This window comes from Branchiostoma belcheri, unplaced genomic scaffold (assembly GCF_001625305.1).
Source record: "Branchiostoma belcheri isolate BF01 breed outbred unplaced genomic scaffold, Haploidv18h27 scaffold5, whole genome shotgun sequence".
In the NCBI taxonomy this organism is placed as follows: domain Eukaryota; kingdom Metazoa; phylum Chordata; class Leptocardii; order Amphioxiformes; family Branchiostomatidae; genus Branchiostoma; species Branchiostoma belcheri.
The window spans coordinates 2,927,217-2,945,987 of NW_017804131.1; the positions used below are offsets into that span (position 1 = coordinate 2,927,217).

The 18,771-nt window shown below is 40.9% G+C and overlaps 4 protein-coding genes across 5 annotated transcripts; 1 reads left to right on the forward strand and 3 right to left on the reverse strand.

Annotated features, from left to right (window-relative positions):
* Positions 1-837: 837 nt before the first annotated feature.
* LOC109479652 lies at positions 838-3,525 on the reverse strand. The gene is made up of 8 exons (XM_019781639.1): positions 3,400-3,525; positions 2,660-2,772; positions 2,458-2,521; positions 2,159-2,247; positions 1,645-1,767; positions 1,237-1,311; positions 1,019-1,096; positions 838-852 (listed from the first exon to the last, which is right to left on the reverse strand). The coding sequence occupies exons 2-8, from the start codon at positions 2,741-2,743 to the stop codon at positions 838-840; spliced, it is 528 nt and encodes a 175-aa protein (XP_019637198.1). The 5' UTR covers positions 2,744-2,772; positions 3,400-3,525.
* Positions 3,526-3,906: 381 nt separating this feature from the next.
* LOC109479807 lies at positions 3,907-6,823 on the reverse strand. Its single transcript, XM_019781826.1, has 8 exons — positions 6,808-6,823; positions 6,231-6,328; positions 5,901-5,967; positions 5,592-5,674; positions 5,226-5,366; positions 4,920-4,997; positions 4,362-4,418; positions 3,907-4,231 (listed from the first exon to the last, which is right to left on the reverse strand). The coding sequence occupies exons 2-8, from the start codon at positions 6,306-6,308 to the stop codon at positions 4,217-4,219; spliced, it is 519 nt and encodes a 172-aa protein (XP_019637385.1). The 5' UTR covers positions 6,309-6,328; positions 6,808-6,823; the 3' UTR covers positions 3,907-4,216.
* A 605-nt stretch (positions 6,824-7,428) lies between these two features.
* LOC109479809 lies at positions 7,429-9,620 on the reverse strand. The gene is made up of 6 exons (XM_019781828.1): positions 9,498-9,620; positions 9,191-9,251; positions 8,947-9,035; positions 8,482-8,610; positions 8,069-8,164; positions 7,429-7,879 (listed from the first exon to the last, which is right to left on the reverse strand). Exons 1-6 carry the CDS (start codon positions 9,579-9,581, stop codon positions 7,823-7,825), a joined length of 516 nt encoding a protein of 171 aa, XP_019637387.1. The 5' UTR covers positions 9,582-9,620; the 3' UTR covers positions 7,429-7,822.
* On the forward strand, positions 8,977-14,919 carry LOC109479793. Of its 2 annotated transcripts, XM_019781807.1 has the most exons (9): positions 8,977-9,023; positions 10,999-11,156; positions 11,373-11,483; positions 11,754-11,843; positions 12,850-13,010; positions 13,284-13,424; positions 13,615-13,800; positions 14,054-14,096; positions 14,566-14,919. In XM_019781807.1, exons 2-9 carry the CDS (start codon positions 11,096-11,098, stop codon positions 14,754-14,756), a joined length of 984 nt encoding a protein of 327 aa, XP_019637366.1. In that variant the 5' UTR covers positions 8,977-9,023; positions 10,999-11,095; the 3' UTR covers positions 14,757-14,919. The 2 variants fall into 2 exon arrangements, with proteins under 2 accessions (XP_019637366.1, XP_019637367.1); XM_019781808.1 differs by lacking the exons at positions 8,977-9,023; positions 10,999-11,156; positions 11,373-11,483 and having other exon boundaries at positions 11,741-11,843.
* Positions 14,920-18,771: the final 3,852 nt, after the last annotated feature.

Consider the following 18,771-nt stretch of genomic DNA (forward strand, 5'->3'; position numbering starts at 1 on the left):
GACTTGACAAAAATGGATATACAAATATTGACTTTGTGAGGTGGATGTAGTGTTAGGGAACAGCATCCGTCAGAAATGGACAGATTTAAGAAAGATTCAGCCCCACTTAGGACTTTCCTGCAGTGCAACACTGACAGCTGTGTACATTTACTTACTTACTTTACTTCACTTTACTCTGGCCGAGCTCCCGCTATGTACATAACCACCAAAGGGTTACGACAAGGAACAGAAGGTTGGATTTAAGCCACACTGTTTTGTGTAAGAATTTTAGGTCTTCCATGAACATGTCATCCAACTCTGTGGAGTGGATGTAAATGAGCAAATACATAAGTAACCATCTAAAGGTTACTAAAATGTGTTGTGTATCAAGTTAAGGTTGAACCTACTTTCGTTGAAAAATCACGAAACCATAAAGACAGAGGCATAATAAAGTGCAAGACAAAGTATAATCTTCATGAGAGCATCCAAGCGCAAACGTAGCTTGTATTGGATCCTTATATTGTACGTTAAGGATAGGGCAAACAAAGACACGCTACCGCTACCAATAGCTCAAATTAGCTTACTCGTGATGACACATTTCCGTCCTTAGTTAAGATAATCGCAAACCTTATCATCGCAGAATATATATGATGTAACTTTCTATCTTTAGAATAACTTACGCCATCAAATAGCTACAGTTCTAGTTTTATTTTACTGCCATATGCTCTATAACGTTGTCAATAAGGAAGATAAAACTTCAGAACTAAGGTCAGCTGCTCGTAAAATGAAGCATGAAACTACAATTTTTCTTTTGGTACTCGTAGATGCGACACAAGTCGTTGTCTACTCGGTGACTTGTCACACAAACTGCATCTATAAGAAGAAAGGAAATACGGTAAGTTGAACAAAACATGCCAATATCGATACACAGAAGATGAAGTCTGGGGCGATTGAACAAAGAAATTGATAATAAGGATTTGTATCTACTTTCAGCCAAGTGTTGCTATTGTATTGTAAAATTGTACAATATGGACGGCACCTCGTATGGAGTTGATCGCACTTCTGGCGACTCCTTCAGATCTCGGTAGTGGGAGCACACAACCACGATGCCGTACGACTGAAACAGAACAGTTTCTCTTCGTAGTATGGGGGACGGAAACATTACAAAATTACAAAAAAAAATGTTCCAATCACTTGTTACTTTAAAGCATTTTTTTGTAATGAAAAAAAAACAAACTTTGATCGTGCCTAACTTACCAAGACAGCAATGATGAGAACGGCGACAACCAGAAGGGATATGGTCAGTATCTGTACGAGTCCCATAAATCCAGTCTATGGAGAAAAACGTTTGATGTTAGTTACAGTTAAACCCGGTTAGCGTTATTATACATACATATGAGACACGCAATGAGCGTATTGACTCCTATGTGCTTTTTAATTTTTTTCATTTACTACAAATGTTTTGAGTGCGTTGGGTGTGTTTTAGTGCGTCTATATAGGAATAGTCGTTGCAAATGAACCGACCACTGTGCCCATGGTCTAATTACCAGGATAAAATTTGTGCGGAATGCACGATATTGATCTATAGTTATGATTTTTATAGAAGTGAAAACAAATCATGCACGTGTTTCGTGAACTCTCGGGCAGTGTCCCATCTTCACTCACCGTGTCCTCTGGTGTTACAGCCAGGACAAACGTCACCACTCCTGCGTAGATCGCCAAAGCGATCACAAGGGCCAGATGGAGGCCCGCCCAGACCACCCAAATCAGACATAGGGTCGAATTGTTCTGTGAATAAAAATAACAACAGTTAACTTCGGCCAGGAACGCCAACCATATGGGTTAAATTGAGTCTATATACTCAGATTATTAGACTATAGAGTTACCAACCAAAAATGACTAGTTTTGTGACGTTACTAGCTTCTACCAGGCTTCAGGAGGCCGCTGGAAAGAGTAGAAATAGAGAGATAACATGCCAGGGGAGTTAGTCCGCTAGAGAGTTTGCGGTATTGAAAAAATTGTACTCTCTAGCGGACCAACTCCTCTGGCATGTTATCTCTCTATTTTGCCAATTTCTACTCTTTCCAGCCGTCTCCCGAAGCCTGATAGAGGCTACGACGTCATGAGTTTCAAGTTTTGCGACGTCTCTGCTGACTTCGTGAGGTCACTACTGACTTACGTGGGCTGCACCAATAATGAGCAGGACTGCGGCCAGCACGGACACACCGAACACAGCCACGCCGATGATCACCTCTTCAGAGGAAGTGACTGGAAAACAGCAAACTTAAATTAACTTTAGTTTAGCTGTAATCAGGACTCAGGAGGCTTTTTAATTTTCGTACCTAAACTTCAATCAGACTGCCTTATTGGCAGAAAGTCCTGCAAATTGATGAATATCTTTCAACTTTTTACTAGATTGGCTAAACATGCTTTATATAATCTCATGGAATGAATATCAGCGAATTTTCAATTTCTTACCACCATTTCCCATGGCCTGAATCCAACGGTAGACATAGTCACCACCAGCTACAAGTGAGAGAACCTGCAACATGTAACGCTACTTTAAACCCAAACTTTGTCAAGAGAGTCCATAGCTTAGTACACGTTGTTATAGACAAATATGCACCGTAATATATAAAGAATATTGCATAACTGAAAAAAGGACGATACTGGTCTTTACCAAATGTAGGACCCCGATAACTATTGATCCTGTACGAAGACTGCAGCAGCCACAGCAGCTGGCGCGGAGACGAATGCAGCACATGACGGTCCTGCAGCGCCGACTAGCGGTTTCTAGAAAAGTAGCAGTCGTCAAGGTCAAGTGTCAAAAGTTCATCGTTCAGGCAACACGAATCGACATTCGTTTTATCCAATATACATTACTATAGATATGATATTCTCAGAGTGTGTTATTCAGATCAGAGCAACCATTACAATGTCCAAAAACAAATAAGAATGTACAATTGTACCCCTGTAGTAACTTACATGTCGTTGAATCGTTTCTTTACTTTAATGCTTCGTCTGGCGTGTTTAATCTTGCAGCACTAATAGAAAACGGCAACGACCTATGTCCTTTCCACTCAGTTGACTACCGGCGGCCTTACATCGCGTCTGTCTTTCAAACTGGGAGTACAGCTCTCAGCCATGACCTGACACGATCTTATAAAATTTAATGTGTCCTCTTCCCACGGTAGGCACTGTACTAAAGTATGTACTAACGTGTTTTATGCAAGACTATTTGCCATAAAAATGTCATGTAACGGTGAGATATCCTGTAAAATCGTTAAGAATCTAACCTTCAGAGTATACATATGAAGTCACAAATCACAGTCACATACATGTATGAAAAACATACGTTATGAATCTACAGTACCTGTGTCAATATCAACACTAATTGTATGACAAGGCAACAATACGTACAAGCCACTGATGAGTATTGTGATAACGGTAGATAGAAATCTCGAGCTCGGTTGTCCTGAAATCCCAGCCTGTGTAGACCGAACCTTGCTGGTGAAAGACGGGACTGTTCAGGAATGCCGTTGAACAGGTCCAGGGCTGATCACAGGGCGCTAGCGGTGACAGTTATTGTTCGGTAACATGGGAAAGGGGCAAAACTCGGCCAAGGCCGACGCTTGGTTATCTGTAGGCGGATCTTGTGTGATAGAGTATCATGTTTTCTCTGTATCCTGGCTTTATTTCCGGGCCACACCCTGGCGTGGGCAAGTAACGAAGCCAAGAGTTGAGTGCCTTTGATCAAATATCCTATCATACTACTTTCCAGTCACTAACTACAATACAAAAGCCGATAGATGTTGTCAATTGGAATCATTTTCTACTGAAAACTATCCTATAAACGTAGAGTATATATATATTTATTCAACACACTAGAGCAGAAATAAATCCAAGACTAAAACCACCATGTGCGTTGAAACGTTTTATTACAGGCATAAGCTGATGAATGTCAAGTTGAGCAGGGGACAATACGACTCTATAGTCATAAATAAAAGTTAAATAATTCAATCAGAGAAAATTTTACAATTTATGAAGTAACAATATTTACACTAGTGTACCTCTGCTGTAGAAAATAGACTGAATACTAGTACATTCCATTTTCATTTATGTCATGTAATGTGTACAGATGCATAGATATCCACTGCAGTAGTGTTTGACATAACTTTCTCTGAACTATATTTAAAAGAAAACAAAAAACTAGTGAAATTTGACGTCCTTTCTTCTCTCACACTGGCTGTACCTGTAGAGAATGAGAAAAAAGGTTATACTAACTCGTAGAAAACCACTCTAACGTAACCGCGAATATTCTTAGAACTGACTGAAAAGCTGATTTGTATGTAAGTAGGAACACGTTAACACTCCCAGCTTACCTGCTGCCCGTCCCTTAGTTCATGGTAATAGGAGCACACAATTACGATGCTGGGAATCTGAAATATATAGAGAACAAATCAGACATGGGGATATCTGTGTAATCTGTAATTTCATAACACGATAAACTGCAAATTAGCTATAGAGAAAACAATGGCCAAAAGAAGGAAATAAAGAACAAGACAGACGCTTGAATAAACGTTTGGCTCCCTCTAGAATAGAGTTGACAAAGGCTGAACACTGAACATAGAAAGGTAGGAAGGTGAGCGCACATGAAAGAACCGAAATATGAGATGTACGCTTCCAAGAGAACAGTTCAAATTTTCGCGGACCAGTAGCCCACCTATGTCACTGAAGACGTCATATCCGTCAACATTCCAATGCTTTCGAATTCGAATACGTTCGATGCCTTCGAATTTGCGCGGTAAATTTACGTTCGCCGTTAGAACACATTCAAATGTTGACGGGGACGAATGTAGTTTGGTGGTTTGTGAAAGTTTGATGAACCTGTGAATTATTCCAGTAAAACAACGCTGAATGACTAAAGTCTTGTGACTTACCAAGAAAAAGATGATGGCGACAGCAATGGCCAGGGTAATGATGGCAGGGATGAGGGCGATAGTGATGATGGATCCAACCTGTTCAAATATAACACAGTTTAGGTTGTATTGAGTTGGGTTTCTGTCAGCAAGAGGCAACAAATTTCTCTTTCCTATTGAGAGTGGGTTGGGAGATGGAGTGCAATACGAGCTTCGTCTAGAACTACATTAAGTCTATACAAAATCTTCTGGATAAACATACATGAAAGAGACGTGGAAAGGTTGCGAAATGCTAGTTGTCTACCACAGACAGTTGTAAAGAGTTACCATTTGTTCCACGACTCCCGCAACAGCCAGGCCGAATGCACCGCCGATGGACACCACGCCGACATAAGTACCCAGGGCGATCTCGATGGCCAGGTGGATGAACGCCCAGAGGACCCACATCAGACACAGGAACCGCCTCTCCTGTACAGGTCAAGGTCATGGCCGTGGCGTTAGAATTATCTAGTCTACCTCGAAGAAAACTTCTACAATACCGGAAAACTCATAGATTGTGGTCTATAATGCATTAGCACACATGTAATCAAATGTTGCTCACTCAAAGAACTATAATGGGAGAAGATTCTTGTACTTGACATCTGTATATCATTTTCAAGAACATGTAAATTGAGAAGATGAGAGATGACCTACCTTAGCTACACCCACCACCAGTACGATAGCCAGGATAACAGACATACCCATCACACCGATCCCGGCGCCATTGTACGCGACGGCTGTTTGGGGAGAAAGATAAAAATGGGTCTCGTCATAAGTGCCTGGAGGCCCTCTTCTCCCTCAAAGTATTGTAGAAACCCAATGTAAGATATAACAGACTACATTATGTCAAATGACTAAAGTATACGGTCAGACAAACAAAGAAACATGTACGTGTTTACCACGAACACAATCATTTAAGTAAAGATTAGGAGAATAGAAGAAACAGCGAAGTGTTTTCCTTACCACTGGTAGTTCCAATGTGCCGGTACAGCTCCCACGCGTGGAACCCGCCTCCCAACAGGGCTAGAAACTGTCAAGTTAAACATTAAAAATCATCTCAACACTTTTGTAAAACCTTCTTAGTCAGACAGAAAATAAAACGAATATGTTTTATCTTATTGAATTAACCCTTGTATGAAAATAAAGGGAAGGGTAAAAACAAAGAGGCAGGGTTGTTCTTGGCCCCGGAATATATTCAACTGTACTCATAAACATTGGACTTACTACCCAATACTTTGTCCATGCGTTAACCATACTAATTACGGGTGTACGAAAACAATAACAACTTCTTACCAAATAGATGATTGCGACAGTAAGGGAGGCACTGTGAAGACTGCAGCAGCAGCATTTGGTAAGGCGAAAGCACCCCATGTTTTCCCAACGGTGTACTTCTAGAAAAATGAGAACCAGTTCAGTAGAACGTTCAAAGGAACGAGATTCGAAAATTCGGGTTCCGTGTCGGGTTCGATTCCACAGCGCGCGGCGAACTCTGGGAAACGAGGACGCCTTTTCACGATTTTGTGCACGTTTCCTGCCACAAGACTTCGCATCATGTTTCTGACTAGTTCAGAAAGACAATGTTATGAAAACGTTCAACATTTAGCTACCAAAACCTTGAGAACTACTCCAAAACGTGTCATTTCCTGACAGAGTAGAATCAAACCTATGAACGACGATACTGCGTGACTGGGGGTGCCACAGGTTGTAGATCATCAAGTTAAGTCATCCATTTCAAATAAGAGACGATGACGACAGAAATTAATGTGACCTTGATCTTAAACTGTTGAAGCAAGATGTAAACAAAGATCTGTTCAAAAAGCTACAGAAAGACGGCATGTCAACATAGAACACTGATCTGTTACTAAAGTACCTGCTGTTCCTAGCTGTTACCTGTTGTGATTCCTCACCACTTTGTAAAGTTAACGTTAGGTCGGGGGAAGGTAGGAAAGTTCAAGTCTACTTGTACGTGTTTCCACACACTTGTGCTGGGTGGGAGGGGGTGTACTGTTGTACTGTAGTCATGTGTACAAGGTCAGGGGCTGACATGTAATATAACGTTACATGGCACTTCTCCGTTTACATGCACTTCTTTATGGATATCTTCTCACGTCACGTACACACCATTGTTCACAATGTATGGAGTCCAGCAAACAAAGGCGAGAAGAAACGGATAGTCTGAATGGGTTCCAAGGGGAGGGGTGTAAGGAACCTTGTACACTTGTTGTGCACTAAAGTTTAACATCTATTTTAAATGTATGTGTTGTAAACAATGTCGTAGACGTTGGTAAGTGGAAATGTCACTCAAAATGATTCTGCGTCTGGATCACATGTCTAACTTATGCCCGATTGAAAAAAACGTCTAGTCTACTGAGTTAGATTTGGCATGATAAAGGCAAGACAAAAATATGCCAAAAACAGTTAAATATTCTACCTAAAGGTGAAAGTATCAAACGCAGTCATCTTGTTGTTTGTTTTAATTTTTGCAACAGCCATAACACGTAACATAGGCAAGGATATTGAGTAGGCATAATAATGAATGAATAAATAATAATAAATCGGACTGAACAAAAAAAAAAAACGTTAAGCGCGAATCACAATTACTAAGATTTGACAAACCAGTCAAAAGGTATAATTTGGCATAACGTGGTATATGTAAACATTGCTAGCTGTTACTATACATGTCCTTCGATGTCTTTTGATATGTGTGAAGGGGGTGGGGGTTAGATGATATAAATATTTCGTCTTTGTAATTCCATTTCAATGTACCTTCTTATTGTCATATTAGTATCTATACAGTAGATTTTAAAGACTGTCTCTGTTTTATTTTTACAGAGTTGAACAGGAAATATATTAGCATATACGCAGGAGAGTGTTGTGGGGGCGGTCTACGCATAATCTTCCAGCTTCCGGTGGTAGGAGCACACAACCACGATGCCATACATCTGAAATATAAAAACACATATAAAAAATAAAAACAAAGCAATAAACGATATAAAAGTAAGAAAAGCTTAGGGAAAGAGAGATGAAAATTAAAACGCGAGGAAAGTGTATTGAAATAGGAAAATTGAACGTAATGATGCAAATGAATGATGCAACGGTGTCTTATAAAAGGAGTACTCATGTATACTTACCAAGAAAGGACTCAGCACAAAAAAGAAGACCAAGGTCAGCACGGCGGCCACCAAGATGACAGTTCCGTGTGATTCAGACAACATCGTCCCCTCAGTCTGTCAAAACACTCCGTCAGGTTAGTTCAGTACCAGCCAATCCGAAGGAGAAGAAAACTTCGTGAGTTACATCAAGAGCTATGGTTACTGTTTAGGTTAGTTTCGGTACATTTCTATTCAGTCCACGCCTATTGTACCAGGAATATTAATAGTGACAGGTTGACAATTCCAAGATAATTTTGAAAGGAAATTTTTTTTCAACAGGGCTCTATCATATTTCAACCAATCTATATATATATATATATATTATGATAGCTCATACGTGTGTAAATGTGACGGATTTGTTTCTGTCGTATGCATGACAAGTCTCTCAGTACCTGCAGAGTTATTCCGGGGATGACTGCCGCTCCTGACACGTGCACCAGCAGGGCGATCGCCAAGGCTGCGGCCAGGATCAGATGGAAAACCGCCCAAACGAGCCACACCCAACTCAGGGTACGGTTTTTCTGCAAAGCACGGGACAGTAAGACACGATAGACTTTAAAAAAAGACTAAAGATTTGTATCTCTAAACTTAAAATTAGACAGGATATCAGATGGACATAAATACATAAAAGTATACTGGGTTATCTTTATTTCAATATCTGTTATAACTAATATAAAGGTCTCATTTCTCATTTCATGCACCACAATTAGCCCATGTAGCTGTGTGACCGCGGCAGCAGGCTACCCATAAAGCTTTGGGCCTTCAGATTTTCAAATCCCATGATGCAACTGTACATGTCAGGACCCGGATGTTTGTGTACAAGTTGAGCTACAAGTTGTTTTGATGACGTGACTCACCTTCAGCACACCAATGATGAGGACTATGGCCACCAGGATGGACAAAGCGTAGAAAATGACACCAGTGATCTCAGCAGGTCTGATAGGGTCTAAGGAAAATCACCACAAAAATGTTATTTTTGTTTGATATTACGTAATGAGTAGTCTGAGTGATGAAGTAGTGAATGAAACTCTATTACTGTGATGCGTTACGTGTGAATGTTAACGGCATTTCAACGAGAAAAAGAATAAAACAGTCTTTTACTTGTTTTGAATAAAACACCATACAAGGAGAACACTGCCAGGCCACCCAACATCGAGAACATCTGTAAGTGGAATAGAGTAAGACATTGTACAATATTTCAGGAATATTGGCTTGAATAAAAACATGAATGTCATTTTTTTCTGAAACATAGCTTTATGTAGTATGTCTCTAAATCGCTTTAATTCTAACCAAGAAAACGAAGAAAGAGACACATATATAGCTTGTATGTGTCATCCATAGCATCAATGCATTTCGTCTAAATTTCCAGGAAATGATACATGCTATGAATAGTGTCATTTCAAGTTACCAGATGGACGATGCCAACAAATATTGAGCCATGGCGGACAGTACAACAGCCGCAGAAGCTGTCCTGGAGACGGCAACGGCACATCACTGTGAAGCAGCGCCACCTATGTTCCTACAGTGGAATAACAAGCAAATCGACTTAAGATCAACTCTTGGATCGATCCGATCGACGATGCATCGAGAACGATCTCAGTGGGCGTACGTGTGAAATAAAACAACAACAGCGACAGTAAAAACAACAACAACAACAACGTCATGTTTGCATATCTGTCGTTCATAATATTCGTTTTTACGCTCTTGTGCGTAATTTTCAACATCCCTGTCCGCTCTCTACCTTTGACCCGCAACGATCCTTTCTGAGTGTGTTTCTCTTCTAACAAAGGTTGTACACAGTACAAAAAGTCAAATGTAATCGGGGTACATTTGAATGCTAGCACAGCAAATGGCATACATGTATTTGTCGAGTTCGTTATAGGCGTTGACCAAACGTTTAATCACACGGTTCATTGACTGTATATAATAAGCCTTTGCTGTTTACAACATGTCTGCACAAGACAAAACTGTCTTGTCGGTAAAGATCTCAATCTCAAAGGTAATAGGCAGAGTTAAAAATATGATTTTATCGATTAGTACATCACAAAATGATCAATACAAAAGCATATCTATTAGCAAATATAAAGTCAATGTCCAGACTATTGAAAAGGACACACTGCTTACCTATGAAAATCAATATCCCCGATTCGATCCTTCGCCTCAAGGCAAGAAGCTGAAAGGCCTCGAAACAAACGAAGTGTTCCTACAACATAAGATCTAGATATATATGGTTCTTAAGAGATTAGTAGCAGGATACCGACGTCAAAACTGGTCGTGATTTATTGGTAATGGCCGACCAGGATAGTTGCCGGGCCGGTTAAGAGCTGATCATACAAACCGACTTGATCAGATGCAGACACGTAGTTGAAAAGATATGCGCTGGGTTGGGCACAAATACTTCTGTGTGAGTGGGAGGGCACCAGATGGAGACAATGGGTTGGTTCAAAGACGTTACTAAAAAGTGATATTGCATTATGTTTTTACTCCACTTCGGATGGGGAAACAGTTTCTATATAGCAATCACTCTCTCAGACCCATACACTCAGGAGTGAAACAAGAATAATGTTTTCGTCAATCATACAATGTAGTAATCAAGGGCTCTTAACTGTGCCACTTCGAACCAGAGTAGAGAAAAGGGCAAAGTATTTCTTAGCCAAGCTTCCTCCACACAGATCTTGTATTTACATAACGTTATAGTTGTAGTTATTGTTATTGTGCTAGGGCACATCTGGGAATACCTTTACCTCGGCAAATTATTCCTGACAGGGTACTTTTATACAGTATTAATAAAACGATGGCAATGGAGCTGCAAAGCTAGCAATTCACATGGGATTCATAGTAGATTTATGATACGTTCCTCCCCCGTGTGATGGTTGGAACAACCCAATGACCTTATATCGTATTTTAAGGTCAAGGTAACGGCAACAATGTCACCAGTCACCCGGGGACACAGCAACGAGCAAAGTACAACATCTAACGGCACATGCGCACGGGGTACAGAACATCATGGTTGCCGGCATCCGAGTTAGTACTTTGCTAAGTCTGGGACTTTTCATGGTTATCACAGGTATGTCAAATAACCTACACAAATGTACATTTCAGTACTTGTAGCCACAGAAAACTTCAGTCGATTTCTTTTCGAAGACAATGTAAAAAATGGTAAATTGAAGTTAAACATTGATAGAAAGACCTTGCTGTCGACCTTGCTAGCTGCTGAAGTGAGGACGGTTCTGTCTACATGTTTTTTTTAAGCTAAAATGTGTAATTCCACATGCCCATTCAGGTACAACTGGGTTATACGTGGACGAAGAGAATCCTTACAAAACGGGGGCGCTTCCTGTTCAAAACTTCACCTTGACAGAAACTAAGGACCATGTACCGCGTCATGCCGTCGGTAGGTGTCTCTCTCTATCGTACTCGAGTTTTGATAGACGAACAGTCATTTCAAGTCCGAGACAAATTTCACAATGCTACAGCAGACCACCTACATGATTGTTTTTTTTTTCCTCTGATATTCTAATCATGTCAATGGTGTCCTGTCGAAAACCACCAACGTTTAAAACATTTCGTACAGCGCTATAAAGCTTCCCGAAGCAATATGCTCTTTGTACTTCTATTGTTTCGGGAACAGAAGCCCGATAATGTATATGTATGCCCTCCCTAGTATACTACCCGGCCAGACCAGGACTGTTCGCTGTGCTGTTGTTCTCGGGAGGTTTTGACGGCGCTGTCCGAGTGGAGATGGGATACACAGGTATCACAAAACTACACTCTGACTCTGAGAGTAAAAATAAAGCAAACTAGAAAGGCCAATATTTGCTTTGGAGCAAATACAGCGATGGGTTCACCACATTTTACGACATGGCAGGGAAAGAATGGGAAACACAAGGGAAAACAATGATTTACATTGATATAACTATAATATGAAGTAAAATACAACTAAAACAACAGTTGGATAGCTATTCCCTACTTTATTGGTTAGGATTTTTAATTGCATAATGCAAACTGTTGATTTTCAAAATAAAAAAAAAACGTCCATGCCCGGCATTCCACTGCTGGAGCAGGAAAGCTTGAAATACCTACCAAAACACTTGAATACAGACATACTGTCAGTATGGAAATGCTTCTGTGCAGGTGTTAATCAAGTTAAATCCCAACAGCCAATCAGCAAGAAGTATAGAGGAAAGCTGCATGCCTATTGGTTGATGCCCTGCATTCCATTGTGATGACTCATGTCCAAACGTGGTAAACAAGGCACCCTAACACAGTAATACATTTGCTATAACACAGCCAAAAAACTCAAATAAAACCATTCTAAAAGCCTGTATCACAATAATTTAAAAAACGCCTAGGGGTATTTGCCCACTGTACCTCCATACCAAATTTCAGGACCTTGGGCCCTAAAATGAAGAAGCTGAATCCATTTAAAAAATGGCAGGAGGAGAAGGAGGAGGAGGAGAAGAAGAAGAAGAAACATCAGAAAAAGCAATATGGTTTCACCACACCACTTCGTGGTGTGGTGAACCCATAACAAGCAACCATGACCAGTCAGCAAGGTTAATAAGCAAGCAACAATTAACAATGAATATGGATTTTCGATTAGCACAAGCGTTTTCTACTGCATATGTATGTAGCGTATATTGTCGTCATCGGTATAAACTTTACTAGCATGATAATGTAGTGTTTTTGCATACAATCTTACACATTGATTGACCAGGTTTAGACAAATGCAGATGGTTTCATGACAACACTTTCCGCAGACCTGCTGAGCCGTGTAGCGGCGCACGGGTTCGTGGTGATGGGGGTGGATCTTCAGTCACTCGGCCAAGCCGGAGACACACGGCGGGACAACCTCCAAGGATCCCCAGCGCACAGCCTCCCAGGATCCCCTGCGCACACGTTCTTGCAGCAAATGGACTGGGTGAGATGCCTTATACACCCCAACTCTCAGAGAGTCATGAGTATGCAATGAATGTGACGACAGGAACGATTTCTATACAAACGTATCGATCACATATAGTTGAGATATACAAGATCATACAAGTACATATCGGCAATAAATGGAATACAGCTAGGGATACACTACACTGACGATAAAATATGACAGAAGAAAACGCACTGAACCTAGGCACACGCATATGTAGGACTTCGAAATTTCACAAATCAAGACCCTTCGTGTCTTCATTCCATCCAGGCGAGGACTAACCTAAACTCCTACCTGGCCAACCGAACGGCAGGAGTGTCCGTAGACTGGGAGAACACTGGGGTTTTCTGTCACTCTGCCGGCTGTTCTGTCATACTGGACACGGTTCTACTCAACCACACGGCTATGAAGGTACGTCAGGACGAGTCTTAGTATGAGGAAAGATCTTACAATATTGGACATTATATCTTCCATTTTACAGTACGTTTAATAGAGTGCATTTTAGATTGCCTTACCGACATCCATGTAGCCTGTGCCAAGGGAAGGGTGCAGTTTATATTACATGTGTAGATTTGTATTCTGATTCTCTCTCGCATTCAAGGCAACAGCGTTTCTCGAGCCGTTCACTTCCGCTCTGTCCGGGAACAGTACCGTTTCTTTCCGCCTGCCGGCGCTGATGTACGGCACGCAGTTTTGTGAGGACTTTCCTTTCTGCTGTGTCAAAGGTATGGACTGGAATCACGTCTACGATCACTGGTCCTGTCCCAAGACAACGCTGGCAACGAAGGTATGAAACACAAAGATGCCTTTACACAATATACATGTCAGGAGTATCGAATATTCGTTTTTAAAGATCCGAAGCTGCGGTAAAAGTATTCTAAGTGGCACAAGTAAGTGCTCTAAGTGCCCTAGCACAATTTGTCAATTTGATTCCTTAGCAAGATTACATAAAAGGTCACCAAAGGTGTAACGCAAAGGGAAATAAATTCCCGTTTTTAAACCAGGTTTTAGAAACTAAGTTATGTTTTATTGCTTTTCAGAATCAAGGACACTGTGATATTCTGGACCACACGATGTGGGAAAGTATGTATTCTTTTATGAGTACGGCAATCTAGATGTAAATTTGGTCGTTTTTGAACCATTGTCATCAAGTTACATATATTCGTCATAGTTACATATTTTCATCATAATTTCCAAGCAGATGTTGGGTAAGGTTAAACCTTGCGTTTTCATCCTTGGTTTTCCTAGCTGCCCGTTTCTGTCACAAAGGAGGCGGTTCGAGACAGAAACGCGGGCGGCTAGGAAAACGTAACTACTTGGCCTCCCCCAAAACATCTGCTTGGAAATTACTCCTTGCCTAGCATACTCTCCAAGCAGAGGTTGAAGGCAGAGATCGTGTTACCTTCTTCTGATGGTAGGAGTTATTCTCATTCAGAATTGGATGCCAATCAGAAGATGGAAACAGTCTCCTCTTTTAGCCTATTTTTAGCCTAAGCGTTGAGAGTCCATGAAGTCCTCGGCTAGTCATCGGTATCAAACTTTGACATTTCAGTTTGCCACACTACTCACTTCTGCAAGACGGGGGATGTGGACAACTGGGCGGAGTATCACACCTTCATCCAGGGATTTGTCTCCGCCTTCTTCATCAGTACGCTGCAGGGGGTCGACGACTGGCGATACCTCCACAACGTCACCGATATCCCCATCGGCGTGATGAACGCAAAAAACGACACCAACTGTTAGACGCGCCCCCTGGCGACTTTTACACGCACCGGAGAACATTGTAGGTTTGTGTCAGGGATCGACTCCAACTGCAGTCGTCAGTTTATGTACTGTGCATATAACATTTGCTCTTCGTTATATAAAAGCTAACCAAAGCAATTACACGTCTGTGCACTCTCTACACGTCGAGTGCACAGTACATATACAAGCGTCAATTGTATACTACGAAGATGTAATACTAAAGAACAAGAACAAAACAAGAGGAAAGCCAAAAAGGCAAAAGGCATCCATCAAAAAGCCTTTTCTGAAAAATTGAACCAAACGATATACAGCTCAAATGATGAATCACTCTGGTACATACTTGTGACAGCACAGATACCCGTGGGACTTTGTGAATGTACGGAACCAGCAGGTGCATGTCATAACACTGATCCTGTTGATAGCGAGATGTTCATGTTGTTCTGTTGTTGTTATTAAGCGCACAGCAAAGGGAAGCGCCTGTACTCGAGCAATAACCCAGTTAGGACCTATTTACAGACTTATATCACTTTTCCCACCGTGTTTGCAGTGCCTGACAATCTGTTTTGCATACATGTCCGTCTTGGTTTGTGTGTAAATAGTGAAGAGTGTTTGTGTGTGGAATGGGAGAGTAAGAGATTTTATTGTACTGGATATTTCAGTCAAATCATCTCGTTGTTTTGATAAACGTTAACAGAACCGAACAGTATCCGCGATTATTGTAATATAAATATATCCAAACTGTTTATGTTCGAAAGTCCCCGATACCATAAATTGCTCTCTATTATTTCTAAGTTAGCCTTGAGTTTTTGTCCGAGTATATCATTACAAGACGGTTCAGAGCTTCCTTCTAGCTCTCTTCATATGTACAAATATGCATGCATATTTGTACATATAAATTTTCATGGCAGCGTAACGTTACCAAAGGCATCATCAGAAACACAGACTGAAACTGCCGATGTTTTTCTTGACTTCCTTCAGGGCTTACATTTTGCGTGCAGGTGTTTTACAATGTAGGTTAGCTGACATACATGTGTGACACACAGGACGGTCACGTGTGGTAGGACTCGTCACGGGAACGGGTCTGTTTGCACCTCAGCGGAACGGAGTTATACACCGCGCCTTTGTGTAACCTTAGGTCGAACAGAAACATCTCCTGTGGCATTTTACCCATTCTCACACAGCCTTTCTCCTTCCCTTCCACTTGCAGTACTAACCATTTAGAAATGTTGTAATAATGAACTGTGCATAGCTATGATATACATGTAACGATGGTGTTTAGGGTTAGGGATTAATTTCGGAGCTTCCGTCTTACCATTGGCAGATACAATAACTAAGAAGGAAGAGATTTCAAGGCAAATTGTCAACATCTAAAAAAAACTGAGATTTCAACAGTGAGATTTCGGGACATCCGTCTTAACATTGGCAGATACAACAACTAAGAAGGAAGAGATTTCAAGGCGAACTGTCAACATTGAAATGAAAGCCAGTCGGTTTTGTCTTCAATTTCCTAAAGATGAGTGAAATTTAGTCCATCATGTAAGTTTTGTTCCACTTTGGTGAAAACATTTCTCTCCAGGATCCCGACTGTTGTGGCGACGTCAGCATTGTTTGGAATCATGACAAGTGAGGTCACATACAACAAACAAACAAAGAAAGGAATAAATTTTAATCGACGCCATAGACGTCAACTTATGGCAGAATCCTTTGAGCTCTGTTGTACCCGTTCAAACTGACGGACAGACGTAACTGTGTAGATATTTGCTTCTTTGTTTGTTGAGTTCGAGAAAACTGTTGACTTTTACTCACTATGAGATTGCTGTTTCCTTTCTGATAAACACACTACGGTGAAAACAGACTCTTACAAGCTTATTTCGTCAATAACCTAAAGAACGCGTTAATATATCTACACCAATGTTAATCCACTGCTCTCATGCAATAATTGTTGCCGGTACACGTGCACAAGGACTGGGCCTTTGTTTATAGAAGGCTGGTAGTTGACAGTGCTCCGAAGACACAGTTATTAGCCTCTACCAGGCGGCTAGAAAGAGTAGAAATTGGCCAAATAGCTAGAGAAGATGCCAGGGGAGTTGTTTGGTCCGCTAGAGTACAGTTTACTGCACCCTTTCTACTCTTTCCATCAGCCTCCCAAAGCCTGGTAGAGGCTAAGTTGTTATGACAGATGTGCCCAGCAACGTTTCCAAATACTGGGTTGGAGTAAGTCCGGAGTAAGTCAGGCATGTAGGAAGCTAATGGAAACCCACATGATAGGCTTTACGTGAGGTTATAGTGGCTAAGGGGATAAGAACTGACAGGAAAGACAGATGAACAGTTCTGGGACCCGCACAATAGTTCATAATTGAAGCTTTCGCCTGACGTCTGTCTTGCCGCCGTGGATTGATCGTCCAACAAGGCAGTTATTATGTTTGAACAGATCTCCCACCTAGCTAGTGGCATCTTCTACCCCCCGCGCACAGAAAAGAAACACCTGTACCTTATATACAATCTTGGCAGGGGTTAGAGTAGTGCATTCCTTGTCAAGGGTTTCATCTACATTCAAAATAGAAGGAAGCCCGCGCTTGTTTAAGCTTAGGACAGCAATTTGACGGGCTTTGAAGAGAATGCCCTTAAAACTACTAGCATTACGCAACATACATGTACACTGGAGACTTGTATTCTCAGGACGGCTCACCTAATAGACTGAATAAGATAATAGCATGCCCTGACAATGTTGTAAGTTGTGACATGGTACAAGAAATACTCTTCGGGTAACACAAAGTATATGTTTGCAACTGGCCATTAGAAACTGGAGAGAATAGTGAAAATAGCAAGAGTATTTAAGTTGTTGAAAACTTGGTATGTAATCAATCATTCGCTCTAATTGATTGGCATTTTAAACACCGGTGGCACAACAAAAATGGTACTGGTAATTCGGCCTTCAGGGCTATTTCATCAGGAAAACATGTTTTTTTAAATTATTGTAAACACGGACCTTTGAGGCAAGAGTTATAGCCACACTTTACATGTACACTGGAAAGACGATTGATATATATCCGGAAAGTATTGTTAAGTCGTAAAAGGTGCAAAACGTTACTCTCATTTATGGAGGTGAAAACATCATGTACCCACACCGGGTGAGTCATTAAGGCTTAGAAAACCTTAAAGAGGATTTTCTTATCTTCTGGGCAAGACAATACAGTGTTGATCTACAAAATATGGCCTTTGAAATAACAAAAACACAAAAAGTCTGAACTTTCACTGTGTCCTGGTCCACTACAATGTAGAAATGAAGACAATTACAAAGATATTCTATAGTCTGAATTATGTTGTGTAAATTGCGACATCACAGCGTTGGTATCATCAAACTATGTAGCGGAGCTTTTAAGTTAAATTATTATGTGCCATCCGGATCCTGAATGCGCACTTTTGTTTGTATGTATCTGTATCTGTACAGACTTTTGTGTTTTTGTGTATTATGTGCCATCCTCAATGTGCACGCACTTTTGTGTTTTGTAACAGTAAGTTGTATGCAGATTTCTGACGACTTGATTTGGAAGACAGGCATGTTGCGTTACTCGTACGTTGTTGTAATCAGTGGTTTCGTTCATAATGAAGCATATGTCCATAATCCATGCCAAATCCTACCTAAATACCTGTTCCAAATCAAAATGCCCAAGGCAAAAAATACCAATATACATTTTAAAACCATACATAGCATCGATATATAATGTGTATGTAATGCATGAAGTGTTCAAATATAGACCGTGAGATCGCTGGGCACGAAAACGAATTCTAACATTGATAACTACACTGTACGTTGTTACAAGGACAGTCTATTGCATTTTAATCGCTTTGCTTTTTCTGTGGACAAGAAAAGGGGACAGGTCAAACCAATTCTGCAAAAGCAACATGACAAAGTGTTGTTCACCTGTTAAGAATGCCAGCGTCCAATTATAGCCAGCTTTTGTGTTAAACCTAGGAAATTATTTTAGCTCCACACAGCGAGCAAGATGCATAA

What these genes read in the sequence shown, in the direction of transcription:
- LOC109479652 (XM_019781639.1), bottom strand. Translation starts at nt 2,743, where the DNA reads ATGTGCTGCATTCGTCTCCGCGCCAGCTGCTGTGGCTGCTGCAGTCTT. An exon ending in TTATCGGGGTCCTACATTTG is followed by an intron (nt 2,522 to 2,659) that starts GTAAAGACCAGT and finishes TACATGTTGCAG; the next exon opens with GTTCTCTCACTTGTAGCTGG. An exon ending in TCATTATTGGTGCAGCCCAC is followed by an intron (nt 1,768 to 2,158) that starts GTAAGTCAGTAG and finishes TTTTATTCACAG; the next exon opens with AACAATTCGACCCTATGTCT.
- LOC109479809 (XM_019781828.1), bottom strand. Translation starts at nt 9,581, where the DNA reads ATGTGCCGTTGCCGTCTCCAGGACAGCTTCTGCGGCTGTTGTACTGTC. An exon ending in TCATCATTGGTGTGCTGAAG is followed by an intron (nt 8,611 to 8,946) that starts GTGAGTCACGTC and finishes CGTGCTTTGCAG; the next exon opens with AAAAACCGTACCCTGAGTTG. An exon ending in TCCCCGGAATAACTCTGCAG is followed by an intron (nt 8,165 to 8,481) that starts GTACTGAGAGAC and finishes GTGTTTTGACAG; the next exon opens with ACTGAGGGGACGATGTTGTC.
- LOC109479807 (XM_019781826.1), bottom strand. Translation starts at nt 6,308, where the DNA reads ATGGGGTGCTTTCGCCTTACCAAATGCTGCTGCTGCAGTCTTCACAGT. An exon ending in GCACATTGGAACTACCAGTG is followed by an intron (nt 5,675 to 5,900) that starts GTAAGGAAAACA and finishes CTCCCCAAACAG; the next exon opens with CCGTCGCGTACAATGGCGCC. An exon ending in CGGGAGTCGTGGAACAAATG is followed by an intron (nt 4,998 to 5,225) that starts GTAACTCTTTAC and finishes ATATTTGAACAG; the next exon opens with GTTGGATCCATCATCACTAT.
- LOC109479793 (XM_019781807.1), top strand. Translation starts at nt 11,096, where the DNA reads ATGGTTGCCGGCATCCGAGTTAGTACTTTGCTAAGTCTGGGACTTTTC. An exon ending in TCAACCACACGGCTATGAAG is followed by an intron (nt 13,425 to 13,614) that starts GTACGTCAGGAC and finishes CTCGCATTCAAG; the next exon opens with GCAACAGCGTTTCTCGAGCC. An exon ending in GGACCACACGATGTGGGAAA is followed by an intron (nt 14,097 to 14,565) that starts GTATGTATTCTT and finishes TTGACATTTCAG; the next exon opens with TTTGCCACACTACTCACTTC.